Here is an 18,893-nt window from a genome sequence, read left to right as displayed (position 1 = left end):
TTCCCAAGCTTAATCTTTCCTTTTGGTATAGTGAATTTGGGGTCCTGGGACTTTATTTTCCTTTCACAGGGCAATGTTACACGCCTCCCTGACCTAACTTCGGGGTACATTCAGCAACATTTGTACATCTATAGACGTTTTTGGTTGTCACTGTCAGAAGGGTTTGAACTAGAGCGACTCCATCTTGAATAGGGGCTGGGTAAAATGAGGCTGAGACCTACTGGGCTGCATGCCCAGGAAGTTAGGTATTCTAAGTCACAGGATGAGATAGGAGGTCGGCACAAGATACAGGTCACAAAGACCTTCCCGATAAAACAGCATCAGTAGAGAAGCCTGCCAAATCCCACCAAAACCAAGATAGCCATGAAAGTGACCTCTGGTCGTCCTCACTACTCATTATATGCTAATTATAATGTGTTAGCATGCAAAGAGGCACTCCCACCAGCGCCATGACAGTTTACAAATGCCATGGCAACGTCAGGAAGTTACCGTATATGGTCTAAAAAGGGGAGGAACCCTCAGTTCTGGGACTTGCCCACCCCTTTCCCAGAAAACTCATGAATCATCCACCCCTTGTTTAGCATATAATAAATAACTATAGTATAATCAATCAAGCAGCCCAAGCTGCCACTCTGCCTATGGAGTAGCCATTCTTTTATTCCTTTGCTTTTTTAATAAACTTGCTTTCACTTTCGGACTCACCCTAAATTCTTTCTTGCTCTTGGTCCAAGAACTTTGGGGTCTGGATCAGGATCGCTTTCTGGTAACATCACCAAAGCGGGGTAGTGGGCAGGTAGGTTGTGCTAATGGCCTGTAGTGGGTAGAGGCCAGGGATGAAACTTAACATCCCACAAGACACAACACAGAGCCCTGTACACCCAACAAAAAATGATCAACCCCAAAGGAAGATATTGACTTTTGGCAACCCCAAATGTCAATAGTTGAAGGTTGGGTAAACTCTAAGGCTCTTCATGCTGCACTTGTAGCTCAGTAATAACTGCCACTTATGGGCACCCACTGTGTGCTGGGCCCGGTCTCTTTCTACTAACTTGGGGGCTCCTTGAGAGTGGAGAACCGTTCTCTGTTCATCACTGCACATCTGGCACCTAGGTTCAGGGCTTCCTGCGGAACGGCCTCTTGGGACATACTTATTGAACTGACAGGATGGCAAAAACATTCAAGTCAAGGGCAGTGGTGGGTGCTTATCTGGCCTGTTGGAAAATGCCTTTGCAAAAATGATAACAGTGAGAAAATGAGGACAGTGAAGGGGATCTGATCTAACCAACCCCCATCTTGCCTTTAACCTTCAAACTGCCCTTAATCATTCCCAGGCTTAGGCCACGCTAGCTATGGGAGACATTTAGCTTATAGTTTAAATGATTATAACCCTTCCCCCCAACTAAACTGCCTTTGTAAAGCTAATAAAAGGCCCCCATGTTAGAAGAATGGGAGGAGGTTGAATTCTGCTAAGGCGTAGACATAAATGACTACAGCCATTATTCCAGAGGTCACAAGATTCGCAACTTCCCCAATTACTCCTGCAGATAACATCACAATTGCAGAACCTAAGATCAGCCTTTTGAGATATCTTTTTAGGTTTTGCATTTCTGGTGAATGATGATCTACCTGGACCTGCCACCCAGAAGTGGACTTAGCACCCTTGAGAACCATTTTCACACCCCTATGATTGCATCTCCAACCAATCAGCAGCACCCTTTCTGATATAGTTTGGATATGTGTCTCCACCCAAATCTCATATTGAAATGTAATCCCCAGTGTTGGAGGCGTGGCCTGATGAGAGGTGATTGGATCATAATGGAGGTTTCTCATGATGGTTTAGCACCATCCTCCTTGGTACTGTCCTCGTGATAGTGAGTGAGTTCTCATGAGATTTGGTCATTTAAAACTGTGTGGCACCTCCCCCCCACTCTCTTGCTCCTGCTCTGGGCATGTGACATGTCTGCTCCCTTGTCTTCCACCATGATTATGTTTCCTGAGGCCTTCCAGCAGCTGAGCCGACACCAGTATCGTGCTTCTGGTACAGCCTGCAGAACTGTGAGCCAACTAAACTTATTTTCTTTATAAATTACTTAGGTATTTCTTTATTTCTTTCTTTTTTTTATGAGTTGGAGTCTTGCTCTGTCACCCAGGCTGAAGTGCAGTGGTGTGATCTCACCTCACTGCAACCTCCACCTCCTGGGTTCAAGCCATTCTCCCACCTCAGCCTCCAGAGTAGCTGGGATTACAGGCACCTGCCACCACCCCTGGCTAATTTTCGTATTTTTAGTAGAGTTGGAGTTTCACCATGTTGGTCAGGCTGGTCTCAAACTCCTGACCTCAGGTGATCTGCCCGCCTCCCAAAGTGCTGGGATTACAGGTGTGAGCCACCGCGCCCAGCCTGGGACTAGTCTTCTGATGAGGGTAAGCCCTACAGAGGGCAACTGACCCAGCCTGATGGACAAGGGAAAATTCTTTGGAGAAGACGCCAAATAAGTCAGGCATTAATAACTACCAAATCTGGGGTGACTTCAAAGTTAGAGTTTGTACCCACTTCATCTGTTCCCAAGTAGGATCATAATGGTCATAATTGCTAATATTTACTGGACTCTCGAGGCCAAACATCAAGCTAAGCACTTAGTTTGCATCATCTCATTAATTTTTATGATATTTAATTTAATTTAATTATATGTTTTTTGACAGTGTCTCACTGTGTTGCCTAGGCTGGAGTGCAGTGGCATAATCTCAGCTCACTGCAACCTCCACCTCCCAAGTTCAAGTGATTCTCCAGCCTCAGCCTCCCGGCTAGCTGGGATGACAGGTGCCCGCCACCACACCCAGCTAATTTTTGTATTTTTAGTAGAGATGGGGTTTTGCCATGTTGGCCAGGCTGGCCTGAAACTCCTGACATTAAGTGAGCCATCCACCTCAGCCTCCCAAAGTGCTGGGATTACAGGCGTGAGCCACTGTGCTCGGCCTCTTTATGATATTGATACTCAATGAATTAGGTCCTCTTACTATTACTACCCAATTTTCAGAGGAGGAGAAATTGAGTCTCAGAGAAGTACAGTGACTTGCCCAAGGACAAGAAGGTGACCAGAATTCACTAGGACTTGAACCCAGGTTGGCCTGACTCGAAGTCATGTTTGACACATGCAGTCAGGGAGCACTGCATTGCAAGAATGAGACTCTGTCTTCCAGACCCAGGGGTACAGATGGGCCAGGCTGGGGGCCCCCAAGCATCTGCTTAGCACAAGGTGAAGTTGCAAATGGTTACCTGGGATGGCGACCAAGTTCTGCAGCTCCTGCTTCAAGTCCATGATGTCCTTGCAGAGCTGGATGTCATCCATCCTGGGGAAACAGAACACCACCAACAGCAGGTTACACCAGCAGAGCATCACACCCTGAGCATCACCCGGTTAACACAAAGAAGCGGATAAAGGTGGGTTATCTTTTGAAGAGACCATACATGCTCGTTGTAGAGGTTTTCCCTCAAAAGGAAAAAGCCAAACACTGCTCAATTTTCCCACCACCTGGAAATGATCAATCACTGTTTTTTGTTTGTTTGTTTGTTTGAGACAGAGTCTCGCTCTGTTGCCCAGGCTGGAATGCAGTGGCATGATCTCGGCTCACCGCAACCTCTGCCTTCCAGGTTCAAACGATTCTCCTGTCTCAGCCTCCCAAGTAGCTGGGATTATAGGTGCCTGCCACCATGCCCAGCTAATTTTTTTTGTATTTTTAGTAGTTTTTTTTTTTTTTTTTTTTTTTTTTTTTTGAGACGGAGTCTTGCTCTGTCGCCCAGGCTGGAGCGCAGTGGCCGGACCTTAGCTCACTGCAAGCTCCGCCTCCAGGGTTTACGCCATTCTCCTGCCTCAGCCTCCCGAGTAGCTGGGACTACAGGCACCTGCCACCTCGCCCGGCTAGTTTTTTTGTATTTTTTTTTTAGTAGAGACAGGGTTTCAGTAAACGGGGTTTTAGTAGAGACCGTGTTAGCCAGGTTGGTCTCGATCTCCTGACCTCGTGATCCGCCCGTCTCGGCCTCCCAAAGTGCTGGGATTACAGGTTTTAGTAGTATTTTTAGTAGAGACGGGGTTTCACCATGTTGGCCAGGCTGGTCTTGAACTCCTAGCCTCAAGTGATCTGCCCACCTCCGCCTCCCAAAGTGCTGAGATTACAGGCATGAGCCACCATGCCTGGCCATCAGCCACTGTTAATAACACCTCGATAGAGCTCCTTCCAGTCTTCATGTGCCTGGCTTTGGTTTGCTTGTATGAGTGGGTTCACGTGGCATACTCAGTTTTGTTTTTCAGCTAATGTTTACGTTTTTTAAACATTACAGAAATTGACAACATAGAGGAGAGTCTTCCTCTGTCCTTCAGAGAGAATCATTGTCAACAGTTTAGTATGTATTCCTCTGGATTTTTAAAAACATTGTTTTTCTCACGCCTGTAATCCCAGCACTTTGGGAGGCTGAGACGGGCAGATTACAAGGTCAGGAGATCGAGACCATCTTGGCTAACACGGTGAAACCCCATCTCTACTAAAAATACAAAAAAAACTAGCCGGGCGAGGTGGCGGGCGCCTGTAGTCCCAGCTACTTGGGAGGCTGAGGTGGGAGAATGGCGTGAACCCGGGAGGCAGAGCTTGCAGTGAGCCGAGATCCGGCCACTGCACTCCAGCCTGGGCGACAGAGCAAGACTCTGTCTCAAAAAAAAAAAAACAAAACAAACAAACAAAAAAAACATTATTTTTATTCTGCAAATGTTTAAATTTTTTTTTTTTTTTATTTTTGGAGATAGAGCGTCACTATGTTGCCCAGGATGGAGTGTAGTGGCGTGATCACAGCTTACTGCAAACTTGAACTCCTGGGCTCAAGGGGTCCTTCCACCTCTGCACAACCCCTCCCAACCCCCGCCCCATGCCAAGTAGCTGGGACTACAGGCTAATTTTTAAACAGTATTTTTTGTAGAGACAGGGACCTAGATATGTTGCCCAGGCTGGCCTTGGATTCCTGGCTTCAAGCAATCCTACCACCTCAGCCTCTCAAAGTGCTGGGATATAGGTATGACCTATTGCACCCAGCCTCCTCCAGATTTTAAAAAAATGCACATGCTTATAATATCATATATGACACCATTGTTATTGTACAAAAATTTTTTTGTAATTTGCTTTGTTCAATTTAATAATCTTTAATAGTCTTGAGCATCCTTCCTTATCGGTATATGCAAATCTCCATATTTTTAGTAGCTGCATAGTATACCATTATATTGATACACAGTGATGTCTTTTATTTTCATTTTTTAAATTTATCTTTATTTTATTTTTTTTAGACAGAGTCTCACTGTATCGCCCAGGCTGGAGTGCAGTGGTGCGATCTTGGCTTACCACAACTCCGCCTCCCAGGTTCAAGTGATTTTTCTGGCTTCAGCCTCCAGAGTAGCTGGGATTACAGGCATGAGCCACTGCACTCAACTGATAATACAGTGATCTATTTAACTATAATTTATTTAACTATTCCCCTATTCATAGACATCTGGGTTGTTTCCTAATACATTTCTAGGACAGATTCCTAGAAATGAAATTGCTGGGTCTAGTGACATGAACACTTACTTTGTAGTAGGAATTTCCAAATTGCCCTCCAGAGAGACTGGGCATGACATTCCCAACAGTATGGCGGCGGGGGAACAGTGGGTGCTGGCTCCTGTCGTCTCAGTAATTGGGTTGCTTTTGCAACCCAGTTTCACATTACACGTTATAGTTTTGCCTTACGCATTATGGTTTTTTGTGTGTGCTACAAAAATGAACTCGTCTTGCAATTACAATATTTGTAATGGCTGTCTGCAATTTCACAAATGAGATTCATCGGGATTGTGCTAATTACGCCCTCCTCTTGATTACTAAGGCTGGCTTTTCAGGTTTGAGCAATTTTGGCCACTGTAGGATGAACATCATTTCCTCTAAGGCCTTTTCTCCATGCTGGATTATTTGGGGTTTAGATTCTCAGAAGTGGAACCACTGTGTACAAAGGGTTTGATATTTCCATAGCTGTTGAGATCTATCTTCAAAGCACGCGATATATAGGTTCACATACTCCTGGTCTCAAGTGATCTTCCCACCTCAGCCTCCGAAGTAGCTGGCACTACAGCTGTGCAGCCACCATGCCCAGCTCATTTTTTTTTTTTAAGTTTTAAACTTCATAGAAATGGAGTCTTGCTGTTCACCAGGTTGGTCTTAAACTCTTGACCTCAAGTGATCCTCCCGTCTTGCCCTTCCAAAGTGCTGGCATTGCAGGCGTGAGCCACTGCACCTAGCCTGCACGTCTTTATTGAACATCTACTATGTTGGGCACTGTTGTCATCTCTGAGGCTTGCAGCAGCAAAGAAGACCAAGCCCTCACGAAGATGACATTTTGCTAGCAGAAACAGAAGCTAAACACAAATACAATATTTCAGATGTTATGAAGAAGACTGAAGCAGGTAAGGGATGTAGTGAGTCAGCTTGGAGCCAATAGCTTACTTTGCTCCTGACAACTATCCTAGGAAAAGCCAGAGGACAGAAATCATATTTTCATTTTACTCATGCGGAAACAGGTAAAGAGGCTCAACTGAGTACACACAGCTCATAGGGGCAGGACAGAAATCGACCTTTCAGAGTCTGAGTCCACTGATCTTTCTGCCTCATTCCTCAGCGTCTCCATCAAGGGCTGGGGCTGCTGACTCCTTTCGGCAGTGCCATCTGTAGACCGGCATGGGGCCCTGTCTTAGTCTGTTGAGTATTGCTATCAAGGAATGCCTGTGGCTGAGTACTTTATAAAGACAAGAGGTTTATTTGGCTCACGAATCTGCTGGCTGGAAGGTGGGACATCTGGCGTGGGCCTCAGGCTGGCTACACTCATAGAAGGCGAAAGGGAGCTCATGTGTGCAGAGGTCACAGAGCAAGAGGGGAAGCAAGAGAGAGCGGGAGGTGCCAGGCTTTTTTTAACAACCAGCTGTCCAGGAACTAAAAGAGCAAGAACTCACTCACTCCCACCTCCCAGGGAGAGCTTAATCTGTTCATGTGAGATCCACCCCCATGACCCAAACACCTCCTACTGGGCCCTATGATAGAGTTTGGATCTGTGTCCCCGCCCAAATCGTAATCCCCAGTGTTGGAGGAGGGGCCTGGGGGGAGGTGATTGGATCATGGGGACGGATATCTCCCTTGCTGTTCTCGTGATAGTGAGTTCTCACGAGATCTGGTTGTTTAAGTGTGTGTAGCACCTCCCGCTTTGCTCTCTTTCTCCTCCAGCCGTGTAAGACTTCCCTGCTTCCCCTTCGCCTTCCACCGTGATTGTAAGTTTCCTGAGACTTCCCCAGCCACGCTTCCTGTACAGCCAGTGGAACTGCAAGTCAATTAAACTTCTTTTCTGTATAAATTACCCGATCTCAGGTAGTTTGAAAAATTTTTTCCTTAAAATAGAGATAAAGTTACACCATGTTGTCCAAGCTGGTTGCCAACTCCTTGAGTCAAGCAATCCACCCACTTCAGCCTCCCAAAGTGCTGGGATTACAGGCGTGAGCCACCGCGCCTGGCCTCAGGTAGTTCTTTATAGAAATGCGAGAACAGACTAATTTCAACATGAGATTTGGAGGGGACAAACATACAAACCACTGCAGGACCCCTTGCCTTTTGCCACTCAAGAACAACTCATGCTGTCCATTCTAATCTCAGCATCCTAGTTTCAGGACAAGAGGCAGGAATGCCTTGCTTCAGCCTGCATCTCTTGTTGCCAGAGGCACGCCAAGCATTTTTCAAGCCCTGCCCTGGAATGTGCTAGCAGGTGACAGCTGCCTCAAATGAGTGTGGACTTGCCGGGAGGGCACAGACTGTTCCCGTGGGTTTCTATCAGCGATCGTTCAACTGGAGGGACTCCGGATGCTTTTGCAGAGATCAGGCTACATCAGGGCAATCTTGGTCCCCAGGAACATTTGGCAATGCCTGGAGACATATTTGGTTATTATAATTGAGTGTGTGCTGGGGAGGGGTGTGATTGCTATTGGCATCTAGTGGGTAGAGACCAGGGACACTGCTAAACATCCTACTGTGCACAGAACAGCTCCCACAACAGACAGCAAGCCAGCCACCATGTCAATCACACGGAAGTTGAGGAATCTTGGATTCTAACCACAGAATTATCAAATTATTGATAATTTTTGAGAGCTAAGAGAGGAGAAGATGGAGAAAGGACAAAAGGAGAGACAGGTAGTGATTAGGAGGCAGAGTTTTGGCACCGAACAACTCTGGCTCAAAGGGGCCATGGTGCAGTGACTTCCTTCTCTGCCTCACTTACCTAACTCATTTTTAATTATTTATTTATCTTTTTTTTTTTTTTTTTGAGACGGAGTCTCGCTCTGTCGCCCAGGCTGGAGTGCAGTGGCCGGATCTCAGCTCACTGCCAGCTCCGCCTCCCGGGTTTATGCCATTCTCTTGCCTCAGCCTCTGGAGTAGCTGGGACTACAGGTGCCCGCCACCTCACTCGGCTAGTTTTTTGTATTTTTTAGTAGAGATGGGTTTCACCGTGTTAGCCAGGATGGTCTCGATCTCCTGACCTCATGATCCGCCCATCTCGGCCTTATTTATTTATTTATTTTTTGAAACAGAGTTTTGCTCTTGTTGCCTAGGCTGGAGTGCAATGGCACAATCTTGGCTCATTGCAACCTCTGCCTCCCAGGTTCAAGTGATTATCCTGCCTAAGCCTTCCAAGTAGCTGAGATTACAGGCATGCACCACCAGGCCCAGCTAATTTATTTGTTTATTTTTTTGGACGGGATTTCACCATGTTGGTCAGGCTGGTCTCGAACTCCTGACCGCAGGTGATCCACCCGCCTCAGCCTTCCAAAGTGCTGGGATGACAGGCGTAAGCCATCGCACCTGGCCATCATGTTTTAAATAGGAATTATGGCAGTACTATTTGCTGGGTTTATTACGCACGTCAAGCGTTGAGCACAGTGCCTGGGACCTACACAGTCAAATGCCCAGATAAATGCCATCTACTATTATTATGTTGTTTAGAGATAGGGTCTAGCTCTATCACCCAGGCTGGAGTTCAGCAGTGCAATCATAGCTCACTGCAGCTTCAAACTCCAGGGCTCAAAGGATTTGCCTGCCTCAGCCTTCCAAGTAGCTAGGACTTCAGGCATATGCCCCTACACTCAGCTAATTTTTAAATTTTTTGTAAAGACAGACTCTTGCTATGTTGGCCAAGATGGTCTTGAACTTCTAGCCTCAAGTGATCCTCCCACCTCAGCCTCCCAAAGCACTGGGATTATAGGTATGAGGCACCACCCTTGGCCTTTACTATTATTATCATTAGCTGTGAGAAAGAAGCAGAGAATGGCTGGGTGCAGTGGCTCACACCTGTAATTCTAGCACTTTGGGAGGCCGAGATGGAAGGATCACTTGAAGTCAGGAGTTCAAGACCAGCCTGACCAACATGGTGGAACCCTTTCTCTACTAAAAATATAAAAATTAGCCAGGCGTGGTGGCGCATGCCTGTAATCCCCAGTTCTCAGGAGGCTGAGGCAGCACAATTGCTTGAACCTGGGAGGCAGAGGTTGCAGTGAGCCAAGATCATGCCACTGCACTCCAGCCTGGGCAACAGAGTGAGACTTCATCTAAAAAAAAAAAAAAAAAAAAAAAGACCAGGCGTGGTGGCTCACACGCCTATAATCCCAGCACTTTGGGAGGCCGAGGCATCCAGGTCACAAGGTCAAGAGATCAAGACCATCCTGGTCAACTTGGTGAAATCCCGTCTCTACTAAAAATACAAAACTTAGCTGGGCGTGGTTGGTAGTGGGCGCCTGTAATCCCAGCTACTCAGGAGGCTGAGGCAGGAGAATACTTGAACCTGGGAGTCAGAGGTTGCAGTGAGCCGAGATTGTGCCACTGCACTCCAGCCCGGCGACAGAGCGAGACTCCATCTCAAAAAACAAAAAAAAAGAAGCAGAGAAAAAAGAAAAGAGAAAATGATGTAGAAGAAGCACTATTTCTGAGGAATGGAGCTAACATGTAAAACCTTTTTAAAAATAACTTTCAGTGCTTATACTCTTCTTTGTAAAAGTTTTTATTTTATTTTATTTTATTTTATTTTATTTTATTTTATTTTATTTTGAGATGGAGTCTAGCTGTACTCCCATGCTGTAGTACAGTGGCACAATCTCAGCTCACTGCAATCTCTGCCTCCTAGGCTCAAGCCATCCTCCCTCCTCAGCCTCCAGAGTAGCTCGGACTACAGGGAGGCGCCACTACGCCCGGATAATTTTTTGTATTTTTGGTAGAGATGGGGTTTTGCCATGTTGCCCAGGTTGGTCTCAAACTCCTGGGCTCAAGTGATCCACCCACCTCACCCTCCCAAAGTGCTGGGATTACGGGCATGAGCCACTATGCCTGGCCAATAAAAGTTTGTAAATGGCATTTTTATCTGATTGTAGAGTGGATCCCTAATCATTGTAGAAATTTTGGAAAATACAAACAAGTACAAAGAAGGAAGCTAAACGTATGCAAAACCTTGACCTACATGTAGCAGAGGCCACCTCTACTCCGGGGGTTCTGGTGTAATTTCACAGCTGTCTTTTTCCTCCATGTAACGTAAGGGTGGCGGGCTTGCCCAGGGGCCTCTTCCCTGGTCCTCTGTCCATCTCTAGGCTGCCCTTAGCATGTGATTGGATCCTCCCAAGAGATCCAAGCCCACAAACATTGACAAGCGAGGTGGAATTCTACAGAATTGCTCACGGGAGTCACGCTGTCCCTCAGTGTCCCTATGCAATAGCTCTGTTTTCCTCATGCCTCATCTCTTCTCTCTCTCTCTCTCCCTCCTCCACACACCTCCCATCAAAGGAGGACCATCAGATCCTAAATCAAGCTTGTCCAAATCTGACCCGGGATGGCTTCTGAAGGCGACCCAACACAAATTTGTAAACTTTCTTAAAACATGAGATTGTTTTGTGTGATTTTTTTTTTAAAGTTCATCAGCTATTGTTACTGTAAGTGTATTTTATGTGTGGCCCAAGATAATTCTTCCAATGTGGCCCAGGGAAGACAAAAGATTGGACACCCCTGTCCTAAATCATTCAGCTCTGTTCTTCAACTTATAAACCCCAGTTGGCAAAACCAAAAGCTTCATGGTCCTTTGAACATGAAAGAAGAAAGAAGCTTGTCCCCCCGCCCCAAGCTGTCCATCAGAGTTAGGTGTCCATTCACGTAACTAAAAATCAAATCTTTTTCTGGAATATGGAAGAATGGGTTCTGCCATTAAGGCAAACAAGAAGTCAGCATTTACGGAGCCTTTACTATGCAAATGCTCAGCACTTTCTGTGCATAAACTCTAGACCCTCACAGCAGTCCAGGAAGAGAAGCAAGAGAAACATTGTTTTGAGCTCCATTTTGCAGATGAGTACATGGAGGTTAAGCACCACACCCAGTGTTCTGTACTGGTAAGTGGCCTTCTAGATTCAGCCCTAGCTCCTGCTCTTGACAGTTTCACCGTGGTGTCTCCTCTCCATGTGGCTACATGAGTTGCAGCTGGCATGATCCGTTGCAGACCTTCCCCTCCCCCTTTCTCCCAGAGCTCTGATTTGTCCAGGAGGCAACCTGCCCAGCCTTGATGGAAGCCAGCCACAGAATCCCATTTGCTTTGGCCAGACACGCACTTTTCCAGGTTCTCTTGCAACTAGAGGTAGCTATGACATCTACTCTGGGCCAATGCAATATAAGAGCACAACTTTAAGCAACCATTACCATAGTCACATATCTGTCATAGTGACATATATGTACCATAATGACATATAGTGACATATATAAGGAAGCTACTGGGGGGTTTAGTTACACATCGTTTGGCTGCTTGACTTTTAGCTATATAAGTTTTAAGACCAGCTAGAAGTAAGTGGTTAAAAGCAAGCAAGGCAAGTTAAGTTTGGTGGGCTTAGAGAAAGCCCTTAAGAGAAAGTCTGCTTGGGCAGGCTCCTGGGAAGGATAATTAGGGCCTTGGGTTCTCCCCCGTCCTGGTCCTAAGCTCCTACAGCCACTCACATGAGGATGGTGAAACTGAATGCTAACCTGATTAAGCCCACCAAACTTAGCTTGCCTTGCTTGCTTTTAACCACTTACTTCTAGCTGATCTTAAAACGTACATAGCTAAAAGTCAAGCAGCCAAACGATACATACCTAACCCCCCCCACTGGCTTCCTTATATATGTCACTGTATGTCATTATGGTACATGTATGTCATATGTCACATGTATGTCACTGTGACACATATGTAACTATGGTAATGGTTGCTTAAAGTTGTTTTTCAGGACTATGAGGGCAGCTCTTGTCCAGTTCGAACCCGTTGAGATCAATGACCCTTCAAATGAACCTCTGCAAATGCTGGAGAAGTGACCTTTTGACGTCAGAGGGCCCAAAAACTCCCTGAGATCATGGTAATGCTGCCATTTTCTAAACACGCATCCTATGAAGAGCCAGGAGCTTGGCTATGTATGTGCAGATTGCCAATGACCTCACTTCCCCTGCCTGCAGTCACCTTTCCCCACACTTTAGAACACCCTGCTCCTTTATTCCATAAAGACCCCTAAATTCCATCTTCAAGGAGTCAAGTATGAGACCTTTTCTCCTGCCTCCTTGCTTGGCTGCATTGGTGTGAATAAATTCTTTTCTTTTGCCAGATCCATCATAACAGCGATTGGCTTACTACGCATGGGCAGAATGGGACAGGTTCGCTGTCTATGGCAGAAGGGAGGAGAGGAAACCCTTGATAGCATCCTGGGGCCACCCTATTGACCCTTGGGCCACCTGCATTTGGATTGCTTATCAAGTCAATTTTTTTTTTTGAGACAGAGTCTAGCTCTGTCGCCCAGGCTGGAGTGCAGTGGCATGATCTCGGCTCACTGCAACCTCTGTCTCACGGGTTCAAGCAATTCTCTGCCTCAGCCTCCCGAGTAGCTGGGATTACAGGCATCCGCCACCATGCCCAACTAATTTTTGTATTTTTAGGAGAGACGGGGTTTCACCATCTTGGCCAGGCTGGTCTTGAATTCCTGACCTTGTGATCCACCCGCCTCAGCCTCCCAAAGTGTTGGGATTACAGATGTGAGCCACTACGCCCAGCCTCAAGTAAATATTAAATGTCCTTATGACTTAAGTAGTGTGAACAACTGACTTGGTTTGCCTGGGGCTGTCTCAGTTTCTGCACTGCAATTTCCAGATCCTTGGAAACCTCTCAGTCCCGGGCAAACAGAGACAGCTGGTCATCCAAGATTTAAGACACTAGTCAACGAATGCTCTGTTACTTGGAGCTGAAGACATTTTCACAGATACATGTATGTGGATAGATGCATTTTTAATGCGTATTGGATCAAGACATACCTACAGCTGTCCCGCTCATTGCAAGCATGACATCGTGATGATTTTCCAATGCCATTAAATCATATTGTTCAAAAGACATGTGAATAGTTCATGCAAAGTGCTTTAAAAGCATAGCTGGAACTGTGAATAAGCCACATTAGTCCAGGTCTCTGTACCGTTAGGGCTGAACCTGGAAATCAAACTCTGCTGCTGCCGGCGCGTTCTAAAGAGAGATGTTATCTTCAGTAACCTGATGAACGTTCAGAAGGAAAAGAAACCCAACCCGTGTCATTCAGCATCTTGGCCTTTCACGCTGGGACGATAGGGGAAAGTGGGTCATTTTTCATCAGTGTTGGGTGGGGAGAGGTGATCAGGCCCTGCTGGAATAACAGAGCTGCTGCTTTACCAAACTTTTGTGAAAACGACACGAAACGGAGGCTTCAGCTTGAGTGGCAGCCTAATGGAAACCCAGCAGAGACGACGACAAAAGCAGAGGCAGGCTTCCAGAGGCAAGGATTGACTTTTAAAAATAGTCTTTATTGTCTCCTTTTAAAAATAAGTTACGGAGGCTGTGGGCGTCTTAAGACAGGTGAGAAAAAGAAGTAATGTCTGGGCCGGGCACGGTGGTTCACGCCTGTAATCCCAGCACTTTGGGAGGCTGAGGAGAGCGGATCACGAGGTAAGAAATCGAGACCATCCTGGCCAATATGGTGAAACCCCGTCTTCTACTAAAAATACAAAAATTAGCTGAGCTTGGTGGCATGTGCTTGTAGTCCCAGCTACTCGGGAAGCTGAGGCAGGAGAATCGCTTAAACCTGGGAGGCAGAGGTTGCAGTGAGCCAAGATTGCACCACTGCACTCCAGTCTGGCAACAGAGAGAGACTCTGTCTCAATAAATAAATAAATAAATAAATAAATAAATAAATAAATAAAGAGGGGTTTAGATGAGCCCTCGAGCCCCATTCTGTGAGCACAAAGAGGATGCAACCCGCTTTAGACCCAGCCAGATCTCACTGTAGATCTCAGTACCCCCAATGACTGGCTATGACCTCCTTTACTGCTCTCAGCCTCAGTGCTGTCACTGTTGAAAAGGGATTACACCTTTGTCTTGGGGTTGTATGAGAATTAAACAGGCTTGTGTGTGTGGTGCTGGTAGCCCACGGTTTCGCACAGGCAGCATGGGTGTGTAGGAACAGCCACTTTCATCCACCCCTCCACCCTAGGTAAGAAGTTAGCTCCCAGAGACTCTCCTGGACTCTCCTAGCCAACATTTCTGTGCAAAACGTGTATCTCACCATCACATGCTATTTCTCTCCTCCCCTTTCCTCCCCTCCCCTTCCCCTGTCTTGTCTTGTCTTTTCTTTTTTGAGATGGAGTTTCACTCTTTTCACCCAGGCTGGAGTGCAATGGTGGGATCTCGGCTCACTGCAACCTCCACCTCCCAGGTTCAAGCGATTCTCCTGCCTCAGCCTCCCAACTAACTGGCATAACAGGCATATGCCACCAAGCCCAGCAAATGTTTGTATTTTAGTAGAGATGGGATTTCACTATGTTGGCCAGGCTGGTCTCGAACTCCTGACCTCAGGTGATCCACCTACCTCAGCTGCCCAAAGTGCTGGGATTACAGGCATGAACCACCACACCCAGCCAGCATGTGCTATTTCAATCTCCTCGAGTCAAATGGTTCCAAGATGATAAACATGTGCATTGGTTCAGCTTTCGTGGGATTCATGAGCTTAAACGCTATCCCTGGGGAAGGATAAGTGTTGAGAAGTCTCCAGGGAGCCCCTGCCTCAGCCATTTCTCAGCATCTTGCTGGGGACCAAGGGACCAGAGAGGTGCCTCCCAGTGGGCTTGGGTGACATACATAGGAAGGGAATGTCCTCATGTTTCACCCTGGAAGGTTAATATGCCTGTTTTCTCTCCGTGGCTGTTTTAATGGTCTGTGGATGAACATCCATCTGTCACACTGGCCTCTCCTTTGATTGCAATCAGATACTCGTTCCCAAACAAATGTCACCTTCTTCAAGACCCTTGTTCCCACTGTTCCCAAACAAATGTCAACTTCCTCAAGCGCCGTTTATTCTTCTCTCTTCCAAGGGCTTTCTAGACTGCCTTCGTTTTGATTTTTCTTACAATAACAACTACTAATACTGCTCTTTTGTGTATGTATCATATAAAAAAATTACGGACAGGCACAGTGGCTCATGCCTGTAATCCCAGCACTTTGAGGATGAGATGGGAGGATCGATAGAGCCCAGGAGTTCGAGATCAGCCTAGGGAACATAGCAAGACCCTGTCTCTACACAATCAAAAAGTTAGCTATGCCTAGTGGCATGTGCCTGTGGTTCCAGCTACCAGGGAGGCTGAGGTGGGAGGATCACTTGAGCCCAGGAGGTTGAGCTCCTGGGTGAGCCATGATCACGCCGCTGTACTCCAACCTGGGAGCCAAGGATTGACTTCTAAAAATAGTCAATTTTCTTGACGTGGGTGACCAGCTGTCTGCCTTGACAGAGTGAAACCCTGTCTCAAAACAAACAAAAAACACACACCAGTATTGCTTAGTTACTTTTGTTTTAGACCTAAAAGAATACTTGGTCCTTTTATTGTTTTTTCTGTTTTAGAGGCAGGGTCTTACTATATTGCCCAGGCTGGCTTGAACTCCTGGGCTTAAGGAATTCTCCTGCTTCAGTCTCCCAAGTAGCTGGGAACACAGGCATATACCACCACACCCAGTTTGGTCTATTTAAAAAATTAAACAACTATTACGTAAATATGGTCTCACTATAAAAACATCAAACAATACAGAAGTATAATTGCTAGCACTTATTGAATGCTTTCATATGATTGGTGTCATTCTCTGGATTAAGCATTTTACACAAATCATCTCAGTGAACTCTTGCAGCAACTCTTACGAGGTAAGGACTATTATTATTCTCTCTTAGACAGGATAAAGAACTTGTTCAACGTCACAGAGTAAGTGATAGGAACTTGGACCCGTGCAGTCTGATCTCAGAACCCATGCTCTCGGCTGGGACTGTGACCGCTCCAGACAGTGACTAGAGTTCAATGAAGACAGAGATCAGGATAGTCTGGGAGAAGGCTGCTCAAATCGAGGTGCACCTTACAGGGGGCGCACGACTTGCAGGGGTCAAGAAGAGATTCCAGGCACTCAGAGAGAGGAGGGAGCTGAGACAAATATTAGGAATGGGTGTGGTATGCCAGGGTAGGTGACAGTGAGGAGTTTGCCCAATTAGGACATATCAGGGACATATATGTCTGGGTTGTAAAGAACCTTAACATGGGAGCCATCTTAGGTTCTAGAGTGAGAGCATGGCATGGAGATGTGTCTATGAAACCCAGTTTGGAAGACATGGTGATCAGTATTTCCACACCAAGGACAGAGCACACTCTCCCTTTGAACTTCTGTCTAAGATGATCCAAGGAGTTCCTGGAAGATTCCTCATCAATCTTTAGCTGGGGTTGGCAAACTACAGCCCACGGTCAAAATCCGGCCCACTGCCTGTTTTGGTACAACTCATGAACTAAGAATAGTTTAATTTTCATTTTTAAATAGTTGGGGAAAATCAAAAGAGTAACATTTTCTGATATACGAAAATTATGTGAAATTTAAAGATCAGCGTCTGTAAATAACGTGCTATTGGAACAAAGTCACGTCCATTCATTTCGGCATTGTCTGTGGCTGCTTTTCACGACAGTGGCAGAGGTGAGTAATCATGACAGAGACTGTACACTGTGTAGAGCCTAAGCTATTTAGTACTTGGCCCTTTACAGAAATAGTTTGCTGACCTCTGGTCTTCAGAAAGAACCTTGGTAAGTATTTAGAGACTGAAGAAGTTTCTCTTCTTTTCTTTTTCTTTTTTTGAGACAAGGTCTCTCTCTGTCTTGCCTAAGCTGGATGGAGTACAGGAATGTAATCATAGCTCCCTGAAGCCTTGGTCTCCTGGGCTCAAGCAATCCTCTTGCCTCAGCCTCCCAAGCAGTTGGGACTACAGGCGCATGCCACCACGCCTGGATAATTTTTTAAAAATGTTTTGGGCCAGGCACGGTGGCTCATGCCTATAATCACAGCATTTTGGGAGGCCGAGGCAAGTGGACCAATTGAGGTCACAAGTTCGAGACCAGCCTGGCCAACATGGTGAAACTCCATCTCTACTAAAAATACAAAAATTAGCCGGGCATGGTGGTGCATGCCTGTGATCCCAGTTACTCGGGAGGCTGAGGCAGGAGAATTGCTTGAACCTGGGAGATGGAGGTTTCAGTGAGCTGAGATCGCGCCACTGCACTCCAGCCTGGGCCACAGAGTGAGACTCCATCTCAAAAAAAAAAAAAAAAAAAAAAAAAAATGTCTGGTAGAGATGGGGGTCTCACTGTGTTGCTCAGGCTGGTCTCAAACTCCTGGGCTCAAGCCATTCTCCTGCCTTGGCCTCCCAGAGTCCTGAGATAACAAGTGTGAGCCACTGTGCCTGGCCCTAAAGAAATTTCCAGCTCTCACCTTACATGAATGAAGAAATCAATGCCCAGAGAGGTGAATGCTGTTCACCGATTCACTGACTCTTCCAGAAAACAGTTCTTGAGTGCCTACTGTGTGTCAGCCCTCCTGATCTATTTTCACTTTTGAGAGACACTGAGACATAGGCCAGCTACCAAGGCCATGTGGCAAGACAGCAGGGCTCTTCCCACCCCACTGCTTCGACTGAGAAACCAGAGCTTGTTTTCTTCTCTGGGCTCTGGCGGGGAACCGGGCTGTGCCCAGCACATGTAAGGTTGGTCAGCAGACTTCCCACACATGCTCACTAATGCTACCTGGCAGTTTCTGTGACTGCACTTAGCCCTCTGCACATCCTTCGCTCCTTTGAAGGAGACAGTAAGTGTTGTGAGTTCATTATTTCTCCTCCTCCTCCTCTTCCTCCTCCTCCTCCTCTTCCTCCTCCTCCTTCTTCTCCTTCTCCTCCTCTTCCTCCCCCTCCTCCTCTTTCTCTTCCTTTTCTTCCTCTTCCTCTCCTCCCCCTCCTCCTCCTCCTTCTCCTCCTCTTTCTTCTTCGTCATCGTCTTCTTTTTTAAGATGGAATCTCACTCTGTCGCCCAGGCTGGAGTGCAGTGGTGCAATCTCTCAGCTCACTGCAACCTCTGCCTCCCAGGTTCAAGCAATCCTCGTGCCTCAGCCTCCTGAGTAGCTGGGATTACAGGTGCACACCACCATGCCCGGCTAATTTTTGTATTTTCAGTAGCAATGGGGTTTCACCATGTTGACCAGGCTGGTCTTGAACTCCTGACCTCAAGTGATCTGCCCACCTCGGCCTCCCAAAGTGCTGGGACTACAGGTGTGAGCCGCCACGCCCATTTATTATTTTCTATTTTTTTTCCCCCAGACTCTTACCAGTGCCTAGAACAAGACACATCGTCCTTCCTTTGGAGGGCCCAGCGAGCTGTGAAGTGGGTAGAAGACTGGTCCTTGGTGTCCCTAACCCTACCCCTAAGGCCCTTGGCTAATC

The 18,893-nt window shown here is 46.6% G+C and overlaps 1 protein-coding gene across 1 annotated transcript in view; it reads right to left on the bottom strand.

Moving 5' to 3' along the window:
* The window catches only part of BMERB1 (bMERB domain containing 1), a 165,658-nt gene that overhangs the window by 17,577 nt on the left and 129,188 nt on the right, over positions 1-18,893 (bottom strand). Inside the window, exon 3 of the mRNA XM_010370945.2 lies at positions 3,275-3,348. Within this exon, the coding sequence (XP_010369247.1) occupies positions 3,275-3,348 (74 nt within the window). The remainder of the gene's footprint in view (positions 1-3,274; positions 3,349-18,893) is intronic.

Source organism: Rhinopithecus roxellana, chromosome 20 (genome assembly GCF_007565055.1).
Source record: "Rhinopithecus roxellana isolate Shanxi Qingling chromosome 20, ASM756505v1, whole genome shotgun sequence".
NCBI classification, from domain to species: domain Eukaryota; kingdom Metazoa; phylum Chordata; class Mammalia; order Primates; family Cercopithecidae; genus Rhinopithecus; species Rhinopithecus roxellana.
The sequence above is the reverse complement of the archived record's forward strand: the minus strand, read 5'-3'. Positions and strand labels throughout refer to the sequence as shown.